The sequence below is a fragment of the Equus przewalskii genome, chromosome 1 (genome assembly GCF_037783145.1).
Source record: "Equus przewalskii isolate Varuska chromosome 1, EquPr2, whole genome shotgun sequence".
Lineage (NCBI taxonomy): Eukaryota > Metazoa > Chordata > Mammalia > Perissodactyla > Equidae > Equus > Equus przewalskii.
In genome coordinates this window covers 36741630-36769239 of record NC_091831.1, presented here as the reverse complement: position 1 = coordinate 36769239, position 27610 = coordinate 36741630, and the positions used below count along the sequence as shown (strand labels likewise).

Sequence of the window (27610 nt, the reverse complement as noted above, 5' to 3'; positions counted from 1 at the left end):
CTAGTTGTCCTCCCTTGCTTGCAATGTAACATGTTATTTTGGTATTGGAATTCTAAAAACTTGTAGGAATTTCTCTATGAAAAAAATCTTATTAGTAAAGCTTCTCCAGCTTTCCTCAGATAAAAAACATAATTTTATATTACTAATCATGAGAAAGTTACGTAATGTTTGCAAAGGAGCAGCAGCATGCAAATGCTGTTATAATTGAATCATCGACCTTGAGAGGCAGTCTGTTCTCTCATAATACAGATGAGAAAATGGGGAACAATTTTAGAAATTACAATCTTAAGATGTCAGTTTGTTTGCAAAAACATGTACCTCCGAACCATTTGGAAATTTCCTTAATAACTTACTCAGGTGTAATGGAACAACTGGATGTTGGTATTGTTCCATATATTGTCCTTTTAGTTGTGCCTGTGTTGGGAAGAATGAGTGATCAAACAGACAGTGTAAGATTCATGGCTACGCAGTGCTTTGCAACACTAATTAGACTCATGCCACTTGAGGTAAGTTGAAGATACTTGGTTTATGGACTTAATGTTTTCTATAACTTCATAATAACTGTAACACTTTTTAAAGAACAGGTCAGGTTTTAAAAAAAGACATTTTGAGTATGTTTATATTACAAGCACTAAGAATTTCATGCTTTAATTTTTTTTCTTTAACACACAGGGTTTTAAGTAAAACTATGGTTCCTATAAGAATGATAATTCATTGATGCTATTCTAGAAATCGAATTGTTCTTAAGTATCCCTGCTAACATCTAGGTAAAGATTCGGGTGCTCACGTTTATATGAAAGGTCAATTTGAGAGATGGTAATTGAAAGTGTAAAAGGCAAATGAAGCCTCTGTGGGAGTATGGAGAAAGCAGACTAGAAGTTGTAGAATTTTGGAATATATTCATGGGATAGAAATAATGTTTGTGGCCACTGTGGGAAGAAGAAGTGGCTTGAAGCAGGGGAAGAGCCAGGACCCTACCACCAAGCTGCTTAAAGTATTTTGATGAGATTTTTGTAATTCAGGAAATAAGTAGATATGCAGTTCATCTGTGTTGTAGCATGTATCAGTACTTCCTTTTTATGACTGAATATACTCCATTGTATGGACACACCACATTTTGTTTATCCATTCACCAGGTGATAGACATTTGGGTTGTTACTAACTTTTGGCTATTACAGGTAATGCTACTATGAACATGCACTTATAAGTCTTTGTGTGGATGTGTGCTTTTATTTCTTTTGGGCAGATATGGAGGAATGGAATTACTGGGTCATATGCTATTTAACTTTTAAGAAACTGCCGAACTGTTTTCCAAAGTAACTGTACTATTTTACATTTTCCATTCCTACCAGCAAAGTATGAGTGTAAATTGGATAGGATCTTTGAAAAAAAGTTTTGCTATATCTGGTAAAGTTGAAGATTCCCGTCCCAATGACCCAGCAAATCCATCCTATGTATGTACCCTAAATAAATTCATACACATGTACCAAGACACATCTTCAATAATATTTATTATAGCATTATTTATAGTAGTCTAAAACCACTCAAATATTCGTCATTGGTAGAGTAGATTTGTTAACTGTGGATTATTATACTGCAATAAGAATGAACAAAATACAGACACATACAACAACATTAGTGAATCCTTAACATAAGATTCCATTTTTGTGAATTGCAAAAATAGAAGTACATGGGATACATACTTAGGTGATAAGGGTATAAAAAAATAGGAAAGAAATTGCCATGAAAGTCAGTGAAATGATTACCTCTTGAGGAAAAGAGAGTGGATTGTCACTGAGAAGGAGCATATGGGATCTTCTAGGATGATGGCAGGGCTATTTTTCTTGGTTTGGTAATAGTTATAAAAGTCTTCTATAGTTTATTAAGCTGTACATTTGTTTATATATTTCTCTACTTTGTTTATATATTTCTCTACATGAATATTCCACAGTAAAATAACCACCATGACAAAAAAAAATTACTAGACTATTGCATCAAAAGACCCAAGTGTCATTTCCAGAACTGTTTCCATCCTCTGCTTCCTAGGTCTTAATCACATCCTTTATCTCTTGGGGCGTGCATCATCTTACCTGTAAACGAAATTGGTTATACTTAGTTCCCTTGGCCGTCTTTAGCTTTCAAATCAATGAGTGGTGGGAAACTATCATGTGTTCTTTGAGCAAAGGAGTAGATGATGAAAGCACTGTTTTAGGGAAATTAGTCTAGTAGCTGAAAGCATTGTCAGGAAAATCAGTTTAATAGCTGTTTGAATGTGGATTAGAATGGAAGTTCCCCAAAACAGAGCCCAAATCCACTGTGAGGTGACAAAGGGTCTAAACTGCTTTTCTTTAAAAGGGAAAATAACAGTACTTGATAATAGATTGGCAGAGAAAAGAGATTTTAGACTTTAGAGATTGAGAAAAGATTGGTAAGGTTCCCTTTGATAGATGTAAAAATTACAAGAAGGTGATGCATATTTTGCTTCCAGGCGTGATAGAGAAACAGGGACCAGATTTATACTCCCACCTTAACTAGAAAACCAGGCAAAATGAATCAAATAATGGTTTTTAGATGTTGAACAATAGGCAGCACAGAACAGTGATTCATGAGAGAAGGGAAACAAATGAAGTGCCCTAGCTTATTGTCTGGAGTGAGTGTCCAGGCCATGGGACAAGAAAGCGAAACCTAAACAGCTTAGCAGTCTCACCAAGTTGAAGAGTCGGAGTTCAGAATGCAGGGAAGACAAGATGGCTAGAATTTGCAAGGCAGAGTACCTGAGAAAGTAGCTGCACAGAGAGGAAGCTCCAGAGGTCCACACAAGGGCTGAGTATTCATCTGGGCATATGTTTGAGACTAGGGGAAAAAAATTTAAAAGGGAGTAGGTGGGACAATTCCTAGAGCTCATAAGGGCCAGGAATAGTTTGTGTTTCCACTAAGCTGAGTCAAGAGACCTTCCACCATATAGAGCATCGAGTACAGATCTTAGAAGTATATTGCCTGAGTAGTGGGGCCAAATTAGCCCTTGACAAAAGGCTGATTTGGACCTGCTTTAACAAGGCTTAAAAGCAAGCCTTAGGGGCCGGCCCAGTGGCACAGTGGTTAAGTACACACGTTCCGCTTCTGGCGGCCAGGGTTCATCAGTTCGGATCCTGGGTGCAGACATGGCACTGCTTGGCACACCATGCTGTGGTAGGTGTCCCACATATAAAGTAGAGGAAGATGGGCGCAGATGTTAGCTCAGGGCCAGCCTTCCTCAGCAAAAAGAGGAGGTTTGGCAGCAGATGTTAGTTCAGGGCTAATCTTCCTCAAAAAAAAAAAAAGCAAGCCTTAAAAGGATCAAATTGATTTCAAGTAACTTAACTACATCCCAGAAAAAAGCCTAAACTATTTAAAAGAAAAAAATCCCAGCACCCAACAATGTAAAACTTATGATGTTTAGCACCCACCAAAAAATAACCAGGTATGAAGTTATGTCCAATAACCAGGAGAAAAGTCGGTCAATAGAAGGAGAACCTGAATTGACCTACATAATAGAATTAGTAGACAAAGACGTTAAAATACACTTCATATGTTCAAGAAGGTAGAGGAAAGCATGAGTGTAATGAGGAGCAAAATGGAAGATATAAAAAACAACCCAAATTGAACTTCTTGAGATGAAAAATATAGTTACAAATAAAAACACATTGGATGGGATTAAAGCAGATTGGACACTGTGAAAGAAAAGATTAGTGAGTTTGAAGACACAGCAATAGAAACATGCTTATGTCATGCAAGTTCATTCCTGTTCCTCTTTATCTTGATTTCCTCTATTACATCTTCTTGGGAAGAATCATGTACTTTTCTGAAATATATACTGTCAAGGATTCAGGAACTATCAACCAGTGGTTTGACAGGAGCTCTAATTCCCTTCACTGTTAGTAACTCTTGCTAATTTTATAGGAATTGGAGTGAGGAAGATACTCAGAGGAAGGGTTACTGGCACTGAACAATATTTATGACTCTTGGCCTTAGGGTTTCATTGTTAGGAAATGGACTTCATATATGGCTTTATATCTGGTTGAGGATAAACGTTTGAAGATTTTGTTACTTCTTTGTAAAGCATTGTGAGAAAGTCCTCATTTTGATGATTGTCATGGTATTAGATGTGCTAAAATGTTAGTTTATATCTTATTAAAGTTACTAATTCTCAAAGCTTGTGAAAATATAACGCAGTCATTTTTAAGTCTCAGTGTATCTACTTCACTCCTCCAATACTATTTCTGGTGTTATATGGAGTACATATTTTAATTGAATTTAATTGAAATTCTGTTTCCAGAGTTTTACATTTCTTAGTTTTAGAGATAACATAGGGCAGTAGATCTCAAGCTTTTTGGTTGGTCTGAGGATCTCTTTTACACTCTTAAAAAATTGAAGACCCCAAAGAGCTTTTGTTTATCAAATTTTCTGTAATAGAAATTAAAACTGAGAAATGTAAAAAGATTTATTCATTTAAATAATAAACCCATTAGATGTTACCATAAGTAACATTTTTTAATGAAAAGTAACTGTTTTCTAAAACAACAGTAAGCCAGTGAGAAGAGTGACATTGTTTGACGTTTTTGCAAATCTCTTCTATGCCTGGCCTAATAATAGATAGCTGGATTCTTGTTTGGGCATTGAGTCTGTTGCTACATGTTGCTTGGGTTGAGGTATACGAAGAAAGTCCATCCTCATAGAGATAGGTAGTTGGAAAAGTGAGCAGTATTTTGACTGCCTTTCCAAATTATTGTGGATATTCTTTTATCTGATAGCATACCAAAACTCAAAAAGAGAAAGCTTGTTAAATTTATGTGCAATATAGAATCTAAAATCCTAGCGGTGAATGTGTAATTTGTCTTACGTTAATATTCATTAGTTTGTCTTACACTTTTGAATAGATCTTTTATTCATACATGTTTTGTAAGATAATGCATTGGTTATTTGGAAAATACTGGTTCACTGAGTTATATAAATCTTTTAAAGGTTGATACATTTCATCATACAATAACAAAAAATTAGATTCATTACTATCACCAATGGAAAATTCTTTTTAAGTATTGGGAAGCTGTCAAGCTCACAGCGCCATGTTTCTCTTGAAAGCTTGAATTTTATCACTGGCAACAAGTTATGTCAGTTGTTTTCCTTGAAGTGACAAATTTATTTTTGAGAAAATGTCAGCCAAATACTGAAGTCAAAATAACCAGAGTTTGTCAGTCCATTCAAGTAAAATGTTGCATAATAAATGGCTAGATCAGCTCACAATTTAAACAATCTCACAAGTGCTTTCCCTCAACATATTGTGCTTTGATATGCAGCAGGAGTGCTTTATGTGTACTTCACTTTTTGTTGCACGGAATGTTAAAAAGATGTGCATTCAAGGGTTGAGGTTTAATAAAATTATTTTTACTGCTTCAAGGACATTCTTAAGTGAAACTAGCTTTAAAAAAAAATGCCGGTGCATGGCTGTGAGGAATACAGTGACTACCAGTACATTTGATGCCGTTGCCTTGATTCTTTGTGAGGCAAAAGCAGTTTTCCCCACCATTACTGTTGCAGCATTGGTACAGATGTTAACACGGTGAAAAACGCAAAGTGTCTTTCTTTTATTATGAAACACTTTTTACCTCAATGACCCTTTGAAAAGGTCATGGGGATGCCACAACTAGAAGGACCTGCAACTAAGATATACAACTATGTACCGGAGGGATTTGGGGAGATAAAGCAGAAAAAAAAAAGGTCTTGGGGATCCTGAGGGGTCTGCAGACAGCATTTTGAGAACCAATACCTTGGGGCATCATAACACTAAAACTGAGAAGCTCCAGTAACAGCATTTTACTTAAAATAAGCTATACAACTTTATTTGCCTCTTTATCAAATAATGCATGGTGTGGGAAAAATTAAATTGTAGCTATGTTCTTTAAAATACCTCAAATGTGTTTGTTTAGTAGTCTCATTATAGCACTTTTAATACTTGTCAAATTCTTTAAAGTCTGCTTGTTTGTCTTTCAGTCTTTAAAATTATACTATTTTTGAATTACTTTTTTCTCTGCATTTATATTTTGAAAAGGCTTGAAATTATTTTATAATCTGAGGATGAAAAAATTGTGACTAAATAGTTTTAATACACTTTAAAAAATCATTTTAGGCAGGCATTCCAGACCCTCCAAATATGTCAGAAGAATTAATCCAATTGAAAGCCAAGGAACGACACTTTTTGGAGCAATTGTTAGATGGGAAAAAATTAGAAAATTACAAAATTCCAGTACCAATCAATGCTGAACTCAGAAAATATCAGCAGGTAAAGTTTTATACTTGTCTTGAAAATATAAATAGTGACTATTCCTTTTGAATGTACCTTGAAGAGTTTTTTTAAATTATTTAGTAAAATCTTAGATTTAGTGTCTTATACCCATTTATTTCTTTTTTGCCTGTAAAAATACAGATTTTTGGTCTGTGCAAACGTGTTTTTTACAAGAAAAAAATTCTTATGGCCTGTTAACATTTATAATTTTTCTCTTTCTCCCAACCTTTCAGGATGGTGTGAACTGGTTAGCATTTCTTAATAAGTATAAACTTCATGGAATTCTGTGTGATGACATGGGTTTAGGGAAAACTTTACAGTCCATCTGCATTCTAGCAGGAGATCATTGTCACAGGTAATTTAAAATATTTTAAAAGAAGGCTTCCAGATGCTGAGAAATGTAAACAAGCTAGTTAATTTATTGTGTTTTGTTCTTGTAAAGGGCACAGGAATATGCAAGATCAAAATTGGCAGAATGTATGCCACTTCCTTCCTTGGTGGTTTGTCCGCCAACATTAACAGGTCATTGGGTGGATGAAGTAGGTAAATTTTGCTCCAGAGAATATCTCAATCCATTGCACTATACTGGACCTCCTACTGAAAGAATAAGGTAAGAACTGTACAACAAAAAATGTTTGATCTTTTGCTTTAAGTAGTTTGGAAGAATTAAAATTTATTAAAAATGAATTCTAGTTAGTTTTTTTGATTGTCAGACATAGAAACTAATTTAAGAAGGTGAGTGTACATTGTAAAGATATAATTATCTTTGATGAGTGAGACTTATCAAAATTCAAGGACTTTAGCCATTGTTAACAATCAAGTGGGCTTTCTAAGTATTGGAACTAGAAACTAATGAACCAAAGCCATCTCTGTGCCCTTCTTGCTACCCTTTTGACCATAGCATCTCCTAGCTGCTTCTATTGTATTTTTATTCTCTACCCACTTTCCCTAAGAGCTCCCTTTTCCTTCTTCTCTCTCCCCAAAAGTGCTTTTGGTCCACAATGGCTACTCCAGGTGCCCTGATACCGTAGCAGCAATAGAGTTCTATTAGCTTTGCCCTGTTTGTGTTAACTAGTACATCTCTTATGTTCCTAAATACAAATTTTGAAGAGCGCAGTCTCTTTGATTTCAGTTTATCTTTTAAAGCTTGGATAATCATAGGTTGCTGATTACTCCATAGTCTTGCTGCCCTCTGTATTAATAATAGCTGACATATATTGAACACTTAATGGCCAGGCATTATTCTAAGCAGTTTTATATTTATGTAAAATTGTATATTGTGTATTCTCACAGTCACCTTATGAGGTGTGGGTACTATTATTCTTCCCAATTTGCAGATGAGGAGTCCAAGACATGGGGACTGGGTCCAAGGTCACTCAGCTAATTGGCAGAATGAGGATTTGAACACAGGCAGTTCAACAGCTTGCACTCTTTAGGAACTTACTGTAGTGTGTGTTAGTTAGAATTCATTCACTTACGGGTGATAGAAACTCAACTCAAACTAGCTTAAGTGAATAGGAAATTCATCAATTCACCAAATCGAGAATTTCAGTGGTGAATTCTTGCTTCAGGCATATCTAGATTGCTCTCATTTGCTCTTCTTCCCCATAAATAACTTGTTCTATTGGTCTGTGCTGGACTTCAGTCTAAAATTGGTGGATAAGATGACCATGGACAGTCTTAGACCCACATTCTCCTAGCTTGGCAACTACAGTAAAGAGAGATCTCTCTTTCATCATGAATGTATCAATGCTGGAGATCACTCACTGGCCTTGTTTGGGTTATCGCCAAACCAGCCGCTGTAGTCAGGGAATAAGATACTGTGAATGGCTCAACCTGATTCAAATACTTCATCTCGTTGGTGATAATGGGGACGTGTGATTGATATCTGCTCCATCCCCGCCCCAGCACAACATGGAGTGGTGAAGGAAAGTTGTTGGCAGATAAAGTTAAAATGTCCACCGCATTTTGAGTTAGATACCTGTCTCTTTCTAATCACACTGATTTAAAGGCAACAAGGCCAAGTCATAAGTGGAATGGCCTTCAAGTAGCAGGGTCAGAGATGTAGAGTAAGCAGAAGGGAATGTTGGGCTTAGTAGGCAAATTGAAAGCACCTTATACAATGGTAGCTGTAGTTTCCCCCTTTGAAATTATATTATAAACTCTGCGGATTCCCTGTTTCCTAACCTTACTTATTTTTAAATACAGATTACAGCATCAAGTAAAAAGGCACAATCTGATAGTGGCTTCATATGATGTTGTGAGGAATGACATAGATTTCTTTAGGTAAGAATTAAAATTTTTTTCTTCAGAAAAACTTAGTATCAAATTTGAAGAGACTTAATATTTTCCTACCTCAAAGACTCTTCATATAGTTCCTGACATATAGTAAAAGATGCTAAAATTTTTTTGTTTATTCTCCCTTAGAAATATTAAATTTAACTACTGTATTCTTGATGAAGGCCATGTCATCAAAAATGGGAAAACAAAATTGTCAAAAGCAGTAAAACAACTGACTGCTAATTACAGAATTATTCTTTCTGGAACACCAATCCAGGTAACTATGTACTTTTTTTTTTTTTTTAATATTTGCCATGTGGAAGAAGAGTTGGCATTTGGCAGTGAATTAAAGGAGAGGTTTTTAATTTTTTTTAGTTTATAGGAATGATGATTTCCTGTAATTACCTTGCTGTTTTGATGGTTCATTTGGTATGTAGCAAACTAGGTTTTAAAATTCATATTTAAAATATAATTTTAGGCTATGTAAATAGAAGTCTTATGTCCAAAGTATGGGAGACATTAGACTGTTCTACACAGGCCATTCTTCTTCTCCAGTATTATACTACAATCTGATTTATTTAACATTGAAAAGCTAGAGGTGAATCATCATATAGTGGAGGTGTGAATACCTGTGGTTAGGAGGCAATTTGAAGGGAAGAGATTGTAGACGTTTATCTTGGAAAAGGAAGGAAATGGGCGCGTATGTGGATGTCTTCTGATAGTTTTGAGAGATTCTGTTATTTTCCAGAGGAATAGGTTGCAAAAGTTCACACCTAGTTTGGATAGCCAACTCTGATGGGAAAATACCCTCCATTCTCCACTTAGCCAAGTGACCTGTAAGATTCCTTCTCAAAAATAATTGATGGTTTTTTATGTATTTGTTACTTTTCTTTTAAGTTTATTTTTGGTGATAGACTGATTATTCTAAGTGTTAGGGTTTTACCCATTAAGTGAACACTACAGATTTTAATAACCACAAGAGATAACTTAATTACAAGCATTTTAAAATTTAATAGAAGTAAGAAGTATATTTAAAAGGGAAAAAAGACTCTTTAGGCTTGAATTATCAAGATTTCTTTTGCTTCAGTTTAAATTTATACAGAAACTTCACAGTATTTCTAAATAGGTTATTGCTTTCACAACAAAAGGTTTTTTAAATTTGTTCTTGACATTGTTTGCTTAAAGGCCCTCTTTCTTTCTCCCTTCCCCAACTGAACAATTTAGTTCTGAAGTTGTAATGGGGGTTTCGGCACCAAAGATCGATGTTAGCCCAGGGTGGGGGTGGGGCATAGCCTAAATGGGATTAAAAGGATGTCCATATGGGAGGGCAGCCCAGCATGGTGAGCCAGAGCCTGAGCAGAAGGGACAAGGGGGTGGTAGGATGGTACTTTAGTATCCACACATATTGGGAAAGCATCCAAAATGAAAAAGTACTGATTTCTTTTTTCATGAAGCTTTAAAGGTAGAATTGGAAAGAACCTGTGCCAGTTCCTTGTCATCCATAAACGCTGGGTAGATTTGACCTATAACCAAACTCTTCTAAGTTCTTCTTTGTTAAAGAAATGGTGATATTGGCCGAATTCCTTAAATCTTGCTGTTAATTTGAGTGTCAAAGTTAAAAGAATCAGAAACATACTCATCTTTCTGCTCCTCCTATTCACTACCTGATAAATGCCACCAATAGGATTTAAATACTATGGACCAAGCCTTCTTCTGGTGGAAGAGACTTGAAAATTTCCCCCAAATAGGGTAGAGTATTTTCTCCAAGGATGCTGACCTGAATTTTACACATTTAAAATACAGACTTTTACCATATACCTAAAAATGTGGTGATAAACTCTCATCTATGTCATCATAATGGGCTTTCATTAATGTTCCATTTTTTAAGTGTAAGGAAATAATCTCAGTATAAAATATAACTGGTGCTCCTTTCTTATATTTAGAACAACGTTTTGGAGCTGTGGTCATTATTTGATTTCCTCATGCCAGGATTTTTGGGGACTGAACGCCAGTTTGCTGCTCGGTATGGTAAACCTATATTAGCAAGTAGGGATGCTCGAAGCTCCAGTCGAGAACAAGAAGCAGGTATGAAAAAGAGATGTAATTATATATTCTGTGCAAGTGAATATAACTTATTCCTAACTTTTTTAAAGCTATTTTCTCTTATTAACAGGTGTTCTTGCGATGGATGCACTACATCGCCAAGTCCTGCCATTTCTTTTGAGAAGAATGAAAGAAGACGTTTTGCAGGATCTTCCACCCAAAATTATTCAAGACTATTATTGTACTCTTAGTCCTCTCCAGGTTAGGAATCTGGTGATTGTATTTGTGGTTGTTGGTGGTATACTTACTAGTAGAATGTTTTGAGTAAGCCACAAAAGTATTGAATAAAGGGGATTAGCCTTTGGCTTTATCACACTAATCTAGCTTCTGCTTCCCTAGACTTTTGGAATATTCTTTTTCAAACCTAAATGAATCTGTTTGGATATGTGCATTTTGCATATAGCATTAAAACAAAATCCAGTATTATAATTGCTTTCTTATATGTCTAGTTAATTTAAAAAGTTACAAGGTTAAAGTGATAAGGAAATAAGGCAATATTTATAAGGGCCAGCAATCTGCCTGTAATATCATATCGTCACAACAGCATTATAGATATTGTCAGTCCCCATTTTTGCAAATAAGGAAAGTAAAGCTCAAAAAATGTTAAGTAACTTGCTCAAGGTTACATGGCTAATATACATCAGAGCTGAGTTTCAAACCTTGGGAAGTGGAACCTCATTCCTTTCAAAGTATTATTGCATTGCCAGTAAATTTTTGAAATAAGTTTTGGCTTCTATACAGTACTGATTTTGTACCTAGAGACCATTATCAAAGGAATTTATTGTATGCCTTTCCTTGCGTAGTATTTTAGGAAGGGAAACTGTCCTTTATCTTAGTAAGACATGGCCTGTAATCAGAACTTTCTATTTGAATATTTACTTCATGTTCTAGGTTAGTATGCATCAATCTATTTCAGTATTATGAGTTGATTTAGTATGGCCAAGTGAGTAAAAGATACAGAGACACCCAGAAACTTACCTTCTTTCCCCTCCAATGTTTAGACAGTTAACCTATTAGTATTTATGTATACAACTTGAGTTTAGCAGATAGGACATTAATCTAGATGCTGAGAGCTTTGTGTTCATTTATATGATCAACCTCATCTCCTTGGGGCTCCATTCCTCATTTGTAAAGATTTATTAATATTCCTTGAAAGGAATATTTTAAGGGTAATGAGATGAAGACTTTTTAAAGTAAGTGTAATAAAGAAGAGGTGCTATATGAAAAAAATCTATAGTGATAGACTGGTGGTGGTATTATTACATGAGCATAAAACACATTTAAGTAGACTGGAGGAAGGGAGCTGGGGAGGGAAGTAACATTTGGCTTTATTTAGCATCCATAGCTTTTTATTCTCTACTTCTGTTCTTTGGCACTCTAGATTTTCTTCTCTTTCACATTGTTTTAGCATGTATAAGATAGGAACCCAGAGCCCAGTGTAATGACTTAAACTTGATAAAAGTTCCCTTTTAGGCAGCAGTAGTATTATTTTTAAACTTTGTCTCTGGGAACATACCTATAAGGTCTTGACCATATAACTTCACGTAAGGAAAATATTTGTCATTTACTTGTAAGGGTTCAGGTTCTCTTTTATTGATAATGTTTTTATCTTCTTGAAAAGAATGGAAAGGGCTGGCCCTGTAGCTGAGTGGTTAAGTTTGCACACTCTGCTTCAGCAGCCCAGGGTTTTGCCAGTTTAGATCCCGGGTGTGGACCTAAGCACTGCTCATCAAGCCATGCTGAGGTGGCACCCCACAGAGTAGAACTAGAAGGACCTACAACTAGAATATGCAACTATGTACTTGAGGGGCATTGGGGAGAAGAAGAAAAAGATTGGCAACAGATGTTAGAGCCAATATTTAAAAAAAAAAAAGTGGAAAAATTGAGTCAGGCCTATTTGACTAGTTTTCAGCACCAAATTTAATGTGTTACACTTGTTTTCTAAATGTAATTTTAAAGGAATTCACCAAGATGCAGTGGATAATCTAATCAGTAGTGAAGTATAGGCATCATAACTTATTTTCTTTAATGAGGGCTGATTTGAAATTACTGCTCTTATTGGCCTTTGCAGTTATGTTTTGACTAATTGAAAATAAATATACTTATTACTTTCATGGGGGTGATTTTACAGGTTCAGCTGTATGAGGATTTTGCTAAGTCTCGTGCCAAATGTGATGTTGATGAAACAGTTTCTTCAGCTGCACTTTCTGAAGAAACTGAAAAACCGAAGCTTAAAGCTACAGGCCATGTATTCCAGGTATAGATTATAGTCCACTTTTTAAATGTTGCTGAAGAATGTTCTTCAATACAACAATTTTTACATGGAACACTGAAATATGGCTTTTTAAAATTTATTCAATATTGTGTATACATTCTTGAAAATAGGTAAAAGGGCCAACTTATTTTCATATTCATAATTAGTAATTAGGTAATTGAATATTAAATGTGTAAAATGCAATATACATTTGTATATTGCATAAAAAGAAGGGTTTTAGAGTAGAGAATCTTTTGCTTTCCATTAAAAAATTATTAGAACTCCTACCACAAGGCAGTAATTTTTCTAAACTCGGGGGTTAATTAAAACAGTGGACAAAACAGACTCTTTCCCTTGTAGAGATGAAAAATGAGTAAGTAAGTAAAATACATATTATGTAAGAGAAAAAGAGTATGGGGTTATACAGTATAAGAGGGTAGGTTGTAAGTTTTAATAGAGGGATCAGGGACAGCCTCACTGAGAGGGTGACATTTAAGCAGAGATCTGAAGGAGGATTGAGGCATGCAGATATGTGGGGGAAGCAGTTCCAGGCAGAGGATACCAAAAGTAGAGAAGTCCTGAGACAGTGGATGCCTAATGTGCTTGCGGGAATAACAAATGAAAAAGATGGAAAGCGTTAACTCAAGTTTTTTCTTTTCTCTTTTGAAATAATCACCATAGAAAACCTCCCAAACCCCCTTGCCACCAATAAAGTAAGTACTGTAGTATTTTTAAAGATAGAAGAGGGAAAAGGTGGTTGTGAAGGCTTATACCTCTCCCATAGTGCCCAGCAGTCTCTTGAGCCTTGTCAGTGGAGCTTACTAATACAAATCTTTGTGCCAAGGATGAGACGCAAATCATAAGCCAAGTAAAAAGCAAAAGAGAAAGGGTGTGGCTGAATCAGAGAAAAGAAAGAAGAGATCCTATAGGATGCTGATTCTCAAACACAACCACTTGAAATAACTACCTAGCTCCACTTTCCCCTCCTCCACACCAGACCTACTGAGTCACAATACTGTGTAGAGGGGAGAGATTTGCCGACTTATAAGGTCCTCAAGAAATGTTTACACCCACTAAAGTTTGAGACACCCTTCTTTAGGAAATGATGCCTGGTTCCAGAAGCATCTGTTAAGCATTATCAGGCACTTTGAGTGGGAAAGGGTTAGCTATAGAAGCTAATGAATAAGATACTCTTTCTGCCATGAGAAGTTCATTGTCTAGTGGGAGAGACAGACATAAATAGTACAATTTGTACAAATTATAGATGCTCTCATAAACATAAATACAAACTGCACAAGAAGCACATATGAAAGCATCACAGATGAGACATTTGAACTGGTTCTTGACAAATGAGTAGGAGTAGCGAGAAGAGAAAGAAAGGCATTCTAGATAGATGGAAGAGATATTGAGATACAAACATTTGTGGCATGTGAAGTGGACTTGTTTATGCTTTTTTTTTTTTTTTTTTTTTACCCCTTAAAGGCATTACAGTACTTACGTAAACTATGCAACCATCCAGCATTAGTTTTAACACCTCAACATCCAGAGTTCAAGAGTACTACTGAAAAACTGGCAGTTCAGAATTCTTCTCTTCACGATATTCAACATGCCCCTAAACTCTCAGCTTTGAAACAAGTAAGTAGATCTTTTAAGTGTTAGATGAGTGTTGTACATTCCTGATCTGTAACACTAGGTAAATTTGCTTTTCCAAAAGATTACTGATGTGTTTGCTGTTTCTTTTATTTTTTAATTTGGTTTATTAAATTTTTGGTATAGCTTTTTTAAAAAGTGTGTGAAATATATATAGCATAATATATGCCATTTTTAGTGATTTTTAAGTGTACAATTCTGTAGCATTAATTATATTTGTAATGTTGTACAACCATCACCACTATTTATTTCCAAAATTTTTCCATTACCCAAACAGAAACTCTATACTCATTAACCAGTAACTTCCCATTCCCTTCTCCCCCAATCCCTGGTAACCTCTAATCTACTTTCTGTCTGAATTTGCCTGTTATAAATATTTCATGTAAGTGGAATCATACAATATTTGTCCTTTTGCACCTCACTTATTTCACTTATTTTCAAGGTTCATTCATGTTGTAGCATGCATCAGTACTTCATTCATTTTTATGGCTGAATAATATTCCATTATTATTATGGTGATGATGTTTACACTACATTTTGTTTATTCAGTCATGTGCTGACGGACACTTGAGTTGTTCCCACCTTTTGGCTATTGTGAATAATGCTGCAGTGAATGTTGTCTTATAAGTATCTCTTTCAATCCCTCTTTTCATTTCTTCTGGATTTAGATCTAGGAGTGGAATTGCTGGATCATATAACAATTCTATGTTTAACTTTTTCAGGAACTGCCAAACAGTTTTCCATAGTTGCCTGCACCATTTCCATTCCCCCCAGCAATGGGCCAGGGTTCTAATTTCTCTACATCCTTGCCAACATATATTTCACTTTTTTTTTTTTTTAAATTATAGCCATCCCAGTAGGTATGAAGTGATATCTCAGTGTCAATTTGATTTCCTGTCTCTCATGACTAATGATGTTGAGCATCTTTTGATGTACTTATTAGACATTGTATATCTTCTTTGGAGGAATGCCTGTTTACGACCTTTGACCATTTTTTAGTTGGATTGTTTGTCTTTTGGTTGACTTTTAGGAGTTCTTTTATATTCTAGATTAAGCCCTTATCAGGTATATGATTTGCAAATACTTTTTCCCATTCCGTAGATTCTTTTCATTTTCTCCATAATGTCCTCCATTGTTTCTCATGAGAAATCAGGTGTTAATCTTACTAAGGATCCCTTTTACATGATGAATCACTTTTCTCTTACTGCTTTCAAGCTTCTTTGTCTTTCAAGGGTCTGGTTATAATGTGTGTCACTGTGGAACTCTTTGAGTTTATTGGGAGCTGCCTACTCTGCCATTTTGCTCATGTCACTGTCTTGGTATAGCTTTTAAAAAATTCCAAGATTTCAAAAGGTTAAATTAAAAGAACCAATTTCAAGCACCAAAACATTAATGCTAATATCCTTTAGTTCTAACTAGTCTTAAAAATTAATATCTTATAGTAAAATCTGGACTTTAGTAATTCTTTTAGGTTTCTGTAGTTATTCTGGCCTAAATTTCATTGAGAATAACTAATGAATGAAGATTTTAGATTTCACATGGGTTAGTATAGAAAATATTATATAATGGTAATATATAATCATTATAATATGACATCCAAGTATGTATCCTTATTTCACTAAATGTTAAAGAAAGGACTTTTACCATAAAATTGAAGAATGACTATTATGTTTAGGTGGTTTATATATGGAATAGTTTTCTTGTTTGACCAAACTTTGTATATAAAATGTTGATGATTTTCTTAACATAGCTGATACATTAGGTAAAGCTCTAAGATATATTTAGTCAAGGAATCAGCTAATTAGATCTATTTTCAAATAAAAATTGAATTTCATCCACAATTTTAATTATACTACAGGCTTGAAATTATTTTTTAGTTTATTTTTTGGTACATTATTTTTTTTCCTGCAGTTATTTCTGGGAATTAAGATGCTTTAGGAACTCTGCAACTTAGGCCCAGATTGTTTCTGGCCATAGTCACAGAGGGCTGTTTTAGAACCCTTCTTTTCCATTTTCTCAGTTCTTTTCAGCCATGCAAAGTAAAGGTTCTGTCTCAAGAGAGAGAACGTACCTACCTTCCTTCTTTCCTTCTTTTCTTCCTTCCTTCCTCCCTTTCCTCCCCACACTTCTCCTCTCCTCCCCTCCCTTTCCTTTAAAATATGTGTTATCTGAAGTAGGGGAGAGGTCTTATTTGCTTTTTAAAAATCGGGCACTAGAAATACAGAAACAGGTTTATCAGCAAGTAATAGTACCAGAAGTATTTAATATTGTCAGAGACAGAATTTTAAAATTTCAGGAGACTGGAATGATGAACTGAAACTCTAAGTGAAATTTAAGGGAGATAAGCAGAGTCAAGTTTAAAAGAAAACACTTAGTGGGGCCGGCTCCATGGCCAAGTGGTTAAGTTCACACACTCCACTTTGGTGACCTAGGGTTTTGCTGCTTCGGATCCTGGGCGAGGACCTAGCACTGCTCATCAAGCCATGTTGAGGCAGAACTAGAAGGACCTACAACTAGAAGATGGAACTATGTACTGGGGGGCTTTGAGGAGAAGAAGAGGGAAAAAAAAAAAAGATTGGCAACAGATGTTAGCTCGAGGCCAATCTTAAAAAAGAAAAAATTTAAAAGAAAACATTTAGGTAAATATAGATTCTGTCAGACTTGGTGAACATTTCATATAGGGTAAAGTTGAGTTTGAGTTGATGACAAGTTCACTATAAACCTACTAAATGAATTAGTTGCCAATAAATAAAGCTAATATGGTCTTCGGTGGGATTAATAACAGTGTAATGGCCAAAATGATGGCATCATAGTTTCACTGTATTTTATACCAGTCAGACCAAATTTTGAATATCATTTATAGTTTTGGGCTTTAAATGGAAGATCAAAATAATCTAGAGATTATTTTACATGAGGGATAGCTTGAAAAACCTGGGGTAATTTAGTCTATGCTGAAGTTAGGGCAAAATAAAATTAAATTCCTCTCTGGGGAGGCAGCTGGCCTCTCAGACATCCATATCAGGTGGCCTAGGTAACCATTTTCTAGAGTCTACACCTTTGAAGGCCACAAACTAGATTTTGCCAGGATACTTGGAGTTCAGCAGTCTCAGGGCAGACTCAAGTTATACAACATTATTGGGAAAACCAGAAGGGCAGTTCTGCCACCAGACAAGAATACTTATATCAAATGATCTGTCCCTACAACCCAGTAGGATAGCTACCCTGAATGAAGATTATATTAGGAAGATTGTCTGATGAGTGTGGACTTGAAGAAGAAGTCGTAGTTGAATGTTCTTTATATGACTGGTTGTCTGGAAGGTTTGTGATATTGCTGCATAAGGGACTGAGATAATTGAATGTGCATGACAATGACCTTCTGATAAATTCTGTCTCTCAAACTCCTGTTTTATAGCATCCATGTAGAATGTCCCACTGATGATATCACGTTCTTTATACTGCGTACCACACGTCATAATCTCATAAAACATCCTAGAAGGGAGTTTTAAAAATTAATTTAACTTGGTTAGCAATCTGATTACAGATTTAGGGGCAAGAGATAGGGATAATTACATTTATCCCATTTCTTTCTTTCACTTGGAGAAGTTCCTTGGTGTAGTACACTATATGTCTACTCTACTCTCAAGGATGGGAAAATACCTAGGGCAGTCTAATAAAAATTTAAAATTTGAGGGCTGTTGGGTAGAAGAGAAAGAATAAGGAAGCTCATTAGAGACTCATTGTCCAAAGTTTTTACTGGGTCTGATCACATAGACTCCCTCTGCCTAGTATGTACCAAAATTCTAGACTTTCAGAAAGACAGCAGCTCTCAGCATAAATTACATTGTTTGCACAGCAGTTTAAGCACAGTAAGCCACCCTTATCAGAGAGAGAATGATGCAAAGTCTCCCGAAATCCAAGTTGCCAGACTTCTTTCAGCCAAGGGCTGACCTTGCAAGCAGGACTTTCTAAGAAAAGTAGTTCAGGCCTACCGTGTTGACTTTTTTCTGCACCATACCCTGAGAGTTTTACATTGAATTTGAAGTTTGTCTCAGTTCTCTTGGATTTTGTTCACTCATTTATTTATTGTACCTGCTATGTGCCAGGCGCTGAACCACTTCAGTAGCAGGAAATACAAAGATCTATAGCAGTGTTGCTCTTGCCGGTAAAGATCTTGGTCTACAGATGTAGTAGTAAGCTCAGGAATCCAAGAGATCTAGCTAGATGCTGCTTTTGGTTCTCTTCTTTCTTTTTTGTAATTTTGATTTCTGCCAAATTTAGCTGCTTTATTATGTTTTCTTCACACCCTAGTTTCTCATAACCCTTCATGAACCATTTTGCCTGGGTATCTTCATTGTCATAACTTTCAGTAAACATTTATTGAGGCCCTTACTGAGCCTCAAGGAACTCAGGCAAGGGGAGAAGGCCGGTTAGAGAACCTCTTTCAAGAGGCGACCAGGAAATTCTAAGCCTGAGCACCTCAGAAACTACTTCCTGATGCTGTAGGGTAACAGACTGCAGCCCAAAATGCTAATCTGTTTTCCAGGTTATAGGTAAGTTTAGCCTTTTCTCACCACAAAGATAAATATTTGTCACAGTGAGATTGGTTGCCTACTTATATTGAACACCTGTATAACAATTGATCCTTTTTTCAAGTTGCTGTTGGACTGTGGTTTGGGAAATGGCAGCACTTCAGAGAGTGGCACAGAGTCTGTTGTGGCCCAGCACAGGATACTGATCTTCTGTCAGCTTAAAAGCATGCTTGATATAGTAGAACATGATCTTCTCAAACCTCATTTACCCTCTGTCACTTATTTGAGATTAGATGGCAGCATACCTCCTGGTCAGAGACATTCCATTGTTTCCCGGTAAGTGGCTTCTAAAACTCTTATAAATCAAGCTATAGTCATTATATTATTACTTCCATAGATGTTTGCCTCATGAAGTATCTTCTTTGGCTAAATATCTGCAATTTTTTTTATTGTTATTTTATAATTCAACCCAACTAAACCCTGTTTAAAATATAGAACCACAGAGATATAATTGAATAGTAGTAAAAAAATGTGACTAGTAGGAAAGCACTCTGAAGGGCATGAAAGAAATTTAAGGCATCAACAAAAAATAGAGATAACTACTTTCCCCCTCACCTTTTTTGGAGGGTTGAGGTGGGAGGAAGCAAACAGGTAGCTTAGCTAAGATTTCTATCCTGATCTCTGTGTCTCTGCTGAGAACAAACTGAAGCTGGCCCAGCTAGGAAGCAGAATTGGTGAGTGCAGTGTTTCTTAAGTGTGGTCTGCACCCTCTGGTTTAGAAATCTTAGGGTTAGTTTTTTAAAATTCAGATTACTAGGTTCTGTCCCAGACCTGCTGACTTCAAGAGTCAGCGTTTTTAACAAGCATCCATAAGAGATGGTTAGGCACAATATAGTTAGAGGTGCACGAAGGGGCTTTGGAGGCAGACAGACCCAATTTTGACTCCTGACTCTGCTATTTTAGGCAGTGTTCTCTTGGGTCTGTTTATCATCCACATAACCTGAGTCTCTCTAAAATAAGGACAATGCTAATGTCCTTATAGAGCTATAGTAACAGTGAAATAACATAATGCATATAGCAGACAAAGCCCATTGCTTGACTCATAGTGAGAATGTAATAAATGGTAGCTTGGTAATAATGTTAGTTTTTTTTCCTAGAAGCTAGTAGATGTCTTTTGTCAATATCTTCTAGAATTAGTACGATAGTAGCAACCAACACCCTCATCCTCTGCCTTCCCTAACTGATCTAGCATTTTCCCCCACTTGCCTCTTCTGTCTCCATATGGTAAAGGTTTATAGTTGGGTTTTGTCTTAATTATAATTAGTGTTTAATTACATTTTTGCAACTTAGTCTTTATCTGATATCCTAAAATACAACCTAATTGGACTTCTTTCTGTATATGAAATTTATGACATGTTCTAGAATACATTCTTTCTACTACTAAATGTGTTATGTATATTAAAAGAAGATAGTTTCATTTCAAGTGGTCACAGAAATGTCCATATCATGGATTTTTAAATGTGTTCTCATTTGTGCTATTAAACAATTTATTAAACTGTTTAAAGTTTATTAAACAGTTTCTGTTATAGGAACCTTAAAAAGAAATGTACTAATTTTATTTTTTTATATCTATACTTTTAGGTTTAACAATGATCCATCCATAGATGTTCTCTTACTTACAACTCACGTTGGTGGCTTAGGGCTTAACTTAACAGGTGCTGACACAGTGGTATTTGTGGAGCACGACTGGAATCCCATGCGTGATTTACAAGCCATGGACCGGGCCCATCGCATTGGGCAGGTAAAAAGTCATCACTCACAGGTGTTAACCTGTTCACTGGGAAAAATACTCCCCCCAAAAAAGACAGAAGGCTTTGGTTTAAGTTCCAACTCTGATGTTAATAAATGTTGTGACCCTTAGCAAGTCACTTTAAATTCTGTTGCACAACTTGCTCATGCATTAAATGAGGTTCTGGGGCTAAGAAAACCTGGGACACTGTCCATTCCTAATATTCTGTGATTCTCTGCAAACATTTTAAGCTCAGGGGGCCAGATAAATAAAGAAAACCCAATCCTAATTAGATAGTAGTAAAGTATTTAGTATAAGTATGTAAGCCGCCTGACTTGGTCAACCTCAAAGCTTATCAATTTATTTGTGCTATAGTTGCTTAACTTCTTTTTCTCATTCAGAAACGTGTGGTTAACGTGTACCGATTGATAACCAGAGGAACATTGGAAGAGAAAATAATGGGTTTACAGAAATTCAAGATGAACATAGCAAATACTGTCATTAGCCAAGAGAATTCTAGTTTGCAGAGTATGGGGACAGATCAGCTTCTCGATCTGTTTACTCTTGATAAGGTAAAGAACTTATACAATTTGCTGTATCTTTAATGTGTTCACAGACTTCCTGGGACTCCTTAGTGAAAGTATTAAAGGGACCAGAAAAGGCATTCATTTTGGTATCAGCTAGACAACCCTCTGAGGGAATTTTTGATGTCCAGATAGGACTCTCCAGGATACTAGGGGATGTTTGAAGTTTAACTTTCTGGTTGATGTCTCCAGTGACTTGCCCCAAGGTTTCTCTCCTTAGTCCTTTCTTGTTGAAGGATAGCTGTCACTGGAATCAGCTAGACCTGGGTCTGCATTTCTTGCCCTGCCTCCTATTAACTGGTGACCTTAGGCAAATTAGCTTCTCTGAGCATCTACATCCTTGGCAGAATAATAATGTCTGTATTACTACATGGTTATGAAGATAAAATGAAATAATATATGCAAGCACTTAGGGTACCTAGTATAGATTCTCAATAGTAGCCATTATTGTTATTGTGGATGATGGAACTAGTACATCAGATAACAATTGATAATCAGAGGATACACCAGCTGGAAATACTCATCAATCTAATAATATAAAACTAATAGGGTTCGATTTAAGGTCCTGCACAGGTTCAGAAAACGGTATAGTCAGCATAAATTACCATGAGAAATACCTTATATAATGTAATTAAACTGGCTGTAATAGCAGAATTGTCATGTCCAAATCTGAGAGAATAGTTCCACTGTACTCTGTGTGTAAAGCCACATTTAGAATATTATGTATGGTTCTGGGTGCTGCATTTTAAACAGTAATAGATTAGTAAGTCCGCAAAAGATGACCAGAATGGAGGAAGGTTCTTCAATTATATCATATTAGGTAAGGTTGAAAGAAGAAGATACATGTAACCTAGAAAAAAGAAAGCTCAAAGAAACATGGATTGCTGTCTTCACATAGCTTTTATTCTGTTTGAAAGAATATTCTTATGGGTGACTTTCAGTGAGGAGAACTGGGCTTAGGAGGGTGTTGCAGAGAAGCTAAAGCTATTGCCATAAAGGATCCTATTGGGACAACTGGCAAAATTGGAATATGGACTATATGTTAGCTTTTAATATATCAGTATTAAACTTGCTTATTTTGATCTTTGTACTTTGGTTATTCAAGAGAATGCCTTTGTTCTTGGGAATGCATGCTGATTCCTATCTAGGCATAAAGGGGCCTAACGTCTACAACTTACTCTCAGATGGTTTTGGGAAAAAGCTGATAGCTATATATCTGTGTATACGTACATACACAGACATGTCCATATACAGGGGAGAGAATGACAAAGCCACTGTGATACAGTGAACGATAAGTTCTTTGTAATGCTCTTATTAATCTTGAAATTCTTCCCAAATAAAAAGCTTAAAATGACAAATAAAATTATTAGAGCCTTGGGAAAATAGAATAGGCTATCTTATGAGATCATGAACTTCCCCATCACTTGAAGTGATTAACTCTTGAGTAAGTGCAATGTTAGAAACAAGTGTGATATTTTAAAGGAAAATATAATTTTTGAAGTTAATAATTTTTCATTTTATCTTTCTGCCAATTTCTCTTAAGGATGGCAAAGCAGAAAAAGCTGACACCTCTACTTCTGGAAAAGCAAGTATGAAATCAATTCTTGAAAACCTGAGTGATCTTTGGGATCAAGAGCAATATGATTCAGAGTACAGCCTGGAAAATTTTATGCATTCTCTCAAGTAACTATCAAAATATTATAAATGCAATTGCTGCTAGTTCAGTTACATTTCTGCTGATATTCAGCAAATTTCAAAGTTTATGGTGAACTTTTAGCTCAATGTGTAAATAGATCTGAAGAATATTCAGCATAACGCTGGTTCTTGTTTCACTGGGGGGAACAAGCTATTCTCAAATATTTGCACTGTATTAAATTTAAATGTTAATGTGAAATGGTTTAAATTTTACATGCTGAATAGCTGCAGAGCAGAGGAACCAAACCAGGTTTACACGTGCTACCATGAGGTGTTCTTACTGAGAACGAGCCTCCTGTCTTTACCTAGTCACTTTGTACAGGATAATATCCATGAGTACTTTAGTGTTCATGTACATTTTTTCTTTTAAGTAGAACTTGTTTTTATAAATGATTAAAAATAGGGCTTTTTTTTTTTGTATAAAAGCCTTAATGAGCCATAATTTTAAGAATAATGACTATGATATTGGTCACTCTTGGAACATGAAAATCTTAGACAATGAATTGAACCAGGCCCTCAATGGAAACCTTTATATATTTAATGCAGAAGCGTAGTGTTTTTCAAATCTTTAACATCATTTTGTCAACTTTTAAAATATATCAACTATTCTAAATACAGGTAATGGTCTATTTAAGGCTCTCATAACATCCTATTAAGAGGGTGTTTTTTTTAATTTATCTAATGGCTAGGATATAGCCAGATTCAGAGAACATATGTACTCAATAGGTTTCAATCATATAAATATATAATATATTTTTTGTAACTATGAACAACTATATACAGTTTTCCAGAAGTAGATTTTACACTGTTTGGAATTCCAAAACCAATGGTGAAGAGACTGTTTATTGTAGTAATGCATGACTGAAGCATAAAAGGGAGAAATAATTCCTCTACGTACACAAACATACATAAATACACATATCTATATGCACAGATGTTACCTATCCTGCATCCGAAAAGGTGCTTGGTATTGGCACTAAAATCATGTAGTTATACTGGGCAGCAATAATAATTGGGCATGAAGTTGATTAACATGTTAGAAAAGTGAGCTCAATGATGAGGGTGGGTATATGTATATAGATATGCATGTATGTGTATGTATATAATTTTATAAATTTCACACAAATTAATACATGCCTGTGTGCATATATATGTTTGGGATATATTTGTATATACATGTACAGGTAATAAACATCCCCAGGGTTTGTGGCTGGACATACACATAGGCATTGGTTTAAAAACCATCAGACCTCAGCTGTAAAATAACAACTTTTTTGTCTAAAATCATTAAAGTTATACTGTTCTGCAGCATTTAGACATGGACATTTGTCACATTTCAGTAGCTTTGACAACCATACTGTAACATTAAACCTAGCATTCCACAAGAGAATAAAAATAAGATTGAAACTGTAAAATATATGCAACTGTGTGTTATTTGTAGGAAATTATCACTAGAAAAAGCAAAAGACTAAAATTATTAGTTCAGATCTAAAGGTTCTAAAAAAGCTCAACACCTTTTTTCTAACTAAATGGGTATTTCATCGTTTTTTAGGATTTATATTCAAATTGTAGAAGACCAAAAGGAAACTCTTGACTTTACATAGAACATCCATTGTACATAGCATAGCATAGGGTAACTGAGCCAGTATCCTGAGGTGAATTTTTTTTTAATTAACTAACTGTTTATTTGCTATTCTGTAGGCCAGCTATTTAAAGAGATAGGAAGGGCAGAAGAATTCACACCATAAAAGTTAAAGTTTTTTTTCCAATTTGAAAGGTTAGACAAAGCTGGAAGTCCAATATTTAGGCAGTTTAAATTTTAAAAAACTAAAATATTTCTAGAAGCATAGATAAGAAAATGATAACAGTGATTGGTTCTGAGTAAGAAAAGAGAGTCAGAGGTGAGAGGAAGACTTAATGTGATTGTAACATTTAAAAAATAACCTTTTGCATTGTGCAAAATTAAATCACACATTCCAGCTTCCCAAATAAATAAAAACACATAGAGGTAAGAGCTAAGTATGCTCAATTAAATCACCCATTTAGTCAGTAGTACTGCTTAAGAGTAATGGGTATGTGGGGAAAACTGAACTGAGTAGTGAATGATACTAAAAGCATTTGTGGTTGTTAATTTTGTGGATGTGATAATGATATGGTAGTTATGTTTTTTAAAATTTGTGCCTATGGGAAACAAAACAAGCATGAGAGAATGTTGGTAATATTTTAAGCTGGGTAATGGGTTCATGGATATTCATTGTACTATTTCCCTTTTTTGTATGTTTATTATAGAAAATTTCAAACTGTTAAAAATAACTATAGATTGAGATTATCAGAGTCATCACTAGTGTTTCCTATAGGAAAATCTTATGTTTTTGGCACTAAACAAATATTAAAATTTGGGGTTCTGGGTATAATTTTTGTTATATGTATAATATATGTATACATCCACAAATATTTCTCCAAAAAATATTCTAGTCTTTCAACAAGAGCTTATTATAATGGTAACCAGAGTGAAAGTCTCTGAGGTTGGAACTGATTGAGCCAATATAGTATAGCTTTATTCCTTATGGATGGTTATATAAGCTTATTCAAAAGTAAATACTCCAATAAAACTGTTTGAGAACGTGACCATTTAGAGGCAACAGTGGGGGAACTATGGAGCATGATAGAAATTATAGCAAAGTAACAAGCGTTCTATCACACATCTGTTTCAAATATTTAATCCCAATACAATTTTATACCTTCTGTTAAAGACAGAGCTTGTCAATTTCCTAGAATACAGTCTGGCGTCAGTGGAATCTAAAGTGAAATTGATTGATTGCAGGAATATCTGGTATCAAAAGCCAGAGTATTCAATGTGAATCTATGAAACAAAAACTTGAGTTTGCCAATTAATAGAAAATGTTTGCTATTCACACAAATCAGTGTCTCTAAGGAAACAAAAATTGACTCCTGCTTCAAGAAAGGCTTCCTACCAGTCTATGGTAAATTCCTTCAAACCAGTGAAGTTCTGTTGAAGAATATAGGGGCTGAGATCCTAATATCTGTGTAGGAACAAAAGACTTGGTTTCAGGCTTATGGGAGAAACTGCAGCTATAACTTAATCCCCTACATAAAGCCACAAATTGCTCATGGATTCAAACAGGACCAGCACAACTGTCCATGAACCCAGAAACACAAAGTCATCTATGAGAAATCAGAATCCCAGGCCTGCACCACAGGTAAGTTTAAGGTCTGAGTTCATGCTAAATGTAAACGGGAGGAACCACAAATCAAGAAAATGACAAAATCAACTCTGAGCCCCTATGAGAAGCAGATATAAAACTGCCCTAGAGGGACAGTTCCAGATAGGGTCCCATAGGATTACCACAGAGGGAAAGATTCTAAGGTTAAGCTTATACACACACACAAATCTACAGGAGGCAATGAACTACCAGAAGGAAAAGTTACCAGAGGCAAATAAGAGAGTTAGTTCTTTAAGAACTACAAATAGGGCCTGGCCTGGTGGCTCAGCAGTTCAGTTCGCATGTTCCGCTTCTCAGCAGCCCAGGGTTTGCCAGTTCGGATCCCGGGTGTGGAAATGGCACTGCTTGGCATAAAGCCATGCTGTGGTAGGCATCCCACATATAAAGTAGAGGAAGATGGGCATGGATGTTAGCTCAGGGCCAGTCTTCCTCAGCAAAAAGAGGGGGATTGGCAGCAGATGTTAGCTCAGGGCTAATCTTCCTCAAAACAAAACAAAACAAAAGAACTACAAGTAGAATAATCTGAAAAAACATAAAATAATATTAAGATAATTAGACATAAAAATAAGGAAAACATTATAATAAATTTAAATTAGGCAGATTTGAAAAAGATCCAATAAATGAGAAATAGTTATTGGAATTGAAAACTTGATAGTTATCAATGCAGACTAGACACAGTTGAGGAGAGAATTTGTGAACTGGGAGATTGACTTTACAAAATCACCTACCTAAGGAGGTAGAGAGATGAACTGATAGAAAATACAAAAGACAGTGGGAGAAGCTCAAAGACCAGTGAGGAAGGAGGATATTGAAGCCAACAGCTGGTATAGTTACATTAAATTCAGAAAAAGTAGCCTTCAAGACAAAAGTATTACTTGCAGTAAATAGGGGTGTCTCATAATAAGAGATTCAGTTAACCAGGAGGTTATAATAACTGCAAATTGATATGCACCTCAAAAATCCATAAAGCAAAAATAGACAAAGCTACAAATAGGAAACAGATAAGTCCAAGTCACAGAGATTTTAACACACCTCTTTCAATGGAACAAGCAGACCAGAAAGAAAAAAATGCAACAAGATACAGATGATTTTAACAATATAATTAACAAATGTGACTTAACTGACATGTATTACATATCTATAGATAGACCCAACAACTGCA

The 27610-nt window shown here is 35.5% G+C and overlaps 2 protein-coding genes across 13 annotated transcripts in view; one reads left to right on the top strand and one right to left on the bottom strand.

Annotated features, from left to right (window-relative positions):
- BTAF1 (B-TFIID TATA-box binding protein associated factor 1) overlaps nt 1-24618 on the top strand; it is a 92344-nt gene extending 67726 nt beyond the window's left edge. For all 8 annotated transcript variants that reach the window (XM_008532300.2, XM_008532291.2, XM_070610182.1 and 5 more), the window contains 14 exons: nt 358-506; nt 6164-6316; nt 6553-6674; nt 6762-6929; nt 8528-8605; nt 8747-8876; nt 10543-10684; nt 10773-10903; nt 12834-12959; nt 14439-14591; nt 19260-19471; nt 20777-20936; nt 21326-21496; nt 23052-24618. In XM_008532300.2, coding sequence (XP_008530522.2) covers nt 358-506; nt 6164-6316; nt 6553-6674; nt 6762-6929; nt 8528-8605; nt 8747-8876; nt 10543-10684; nt 10773-10903; nt 12834-12959; nt 14439-14591; nt 19260-19471; nt 20777-20936; nt 21326-21496; nt 23052-23195 — 2039 coding nt within the window. In that variant the 3' untranslated portion in view covers nt 23196-24618. The remainder of the gene's footprint in view (nt 1-357; nt 507-6163; nt 6317-6552; nt 6675-6761; nt 6930-8527; nt 8606-8746; nt 8877-10542; nt 10685-10772; nt 10904-12833; nt 12960-14438; nt 14592-19259; nt 19472-20776; nt 20937-21325; nt 21497-23051) is intronic.
- CPEB3 (cytoplasmic polyadenylation element binding protein 3) overlaps nt 1495-27610 on the bottom strand; it is a 222420-nt gene continuing 196304 nt past the window's right edge. For 3 of the 5 annotated variants that reach the window (XM_070610357.1, XM_070610334.1, XM_070610345.1), the window contains exon 10: nt 1495-2090. In XM_070610357.1, the coding sequence (XP_070466458.1) occupies nt 2082-2090 (9 nt within the window). In that variant the 3' untranslated portion in view covers nt 1495-2081. The remainder of the gene's footprint in view (nt 2091-27610) is intronic. The other 2 variants (XM_070610324.1, XM_070610364.1) reach the window with 1 other exon arrangement.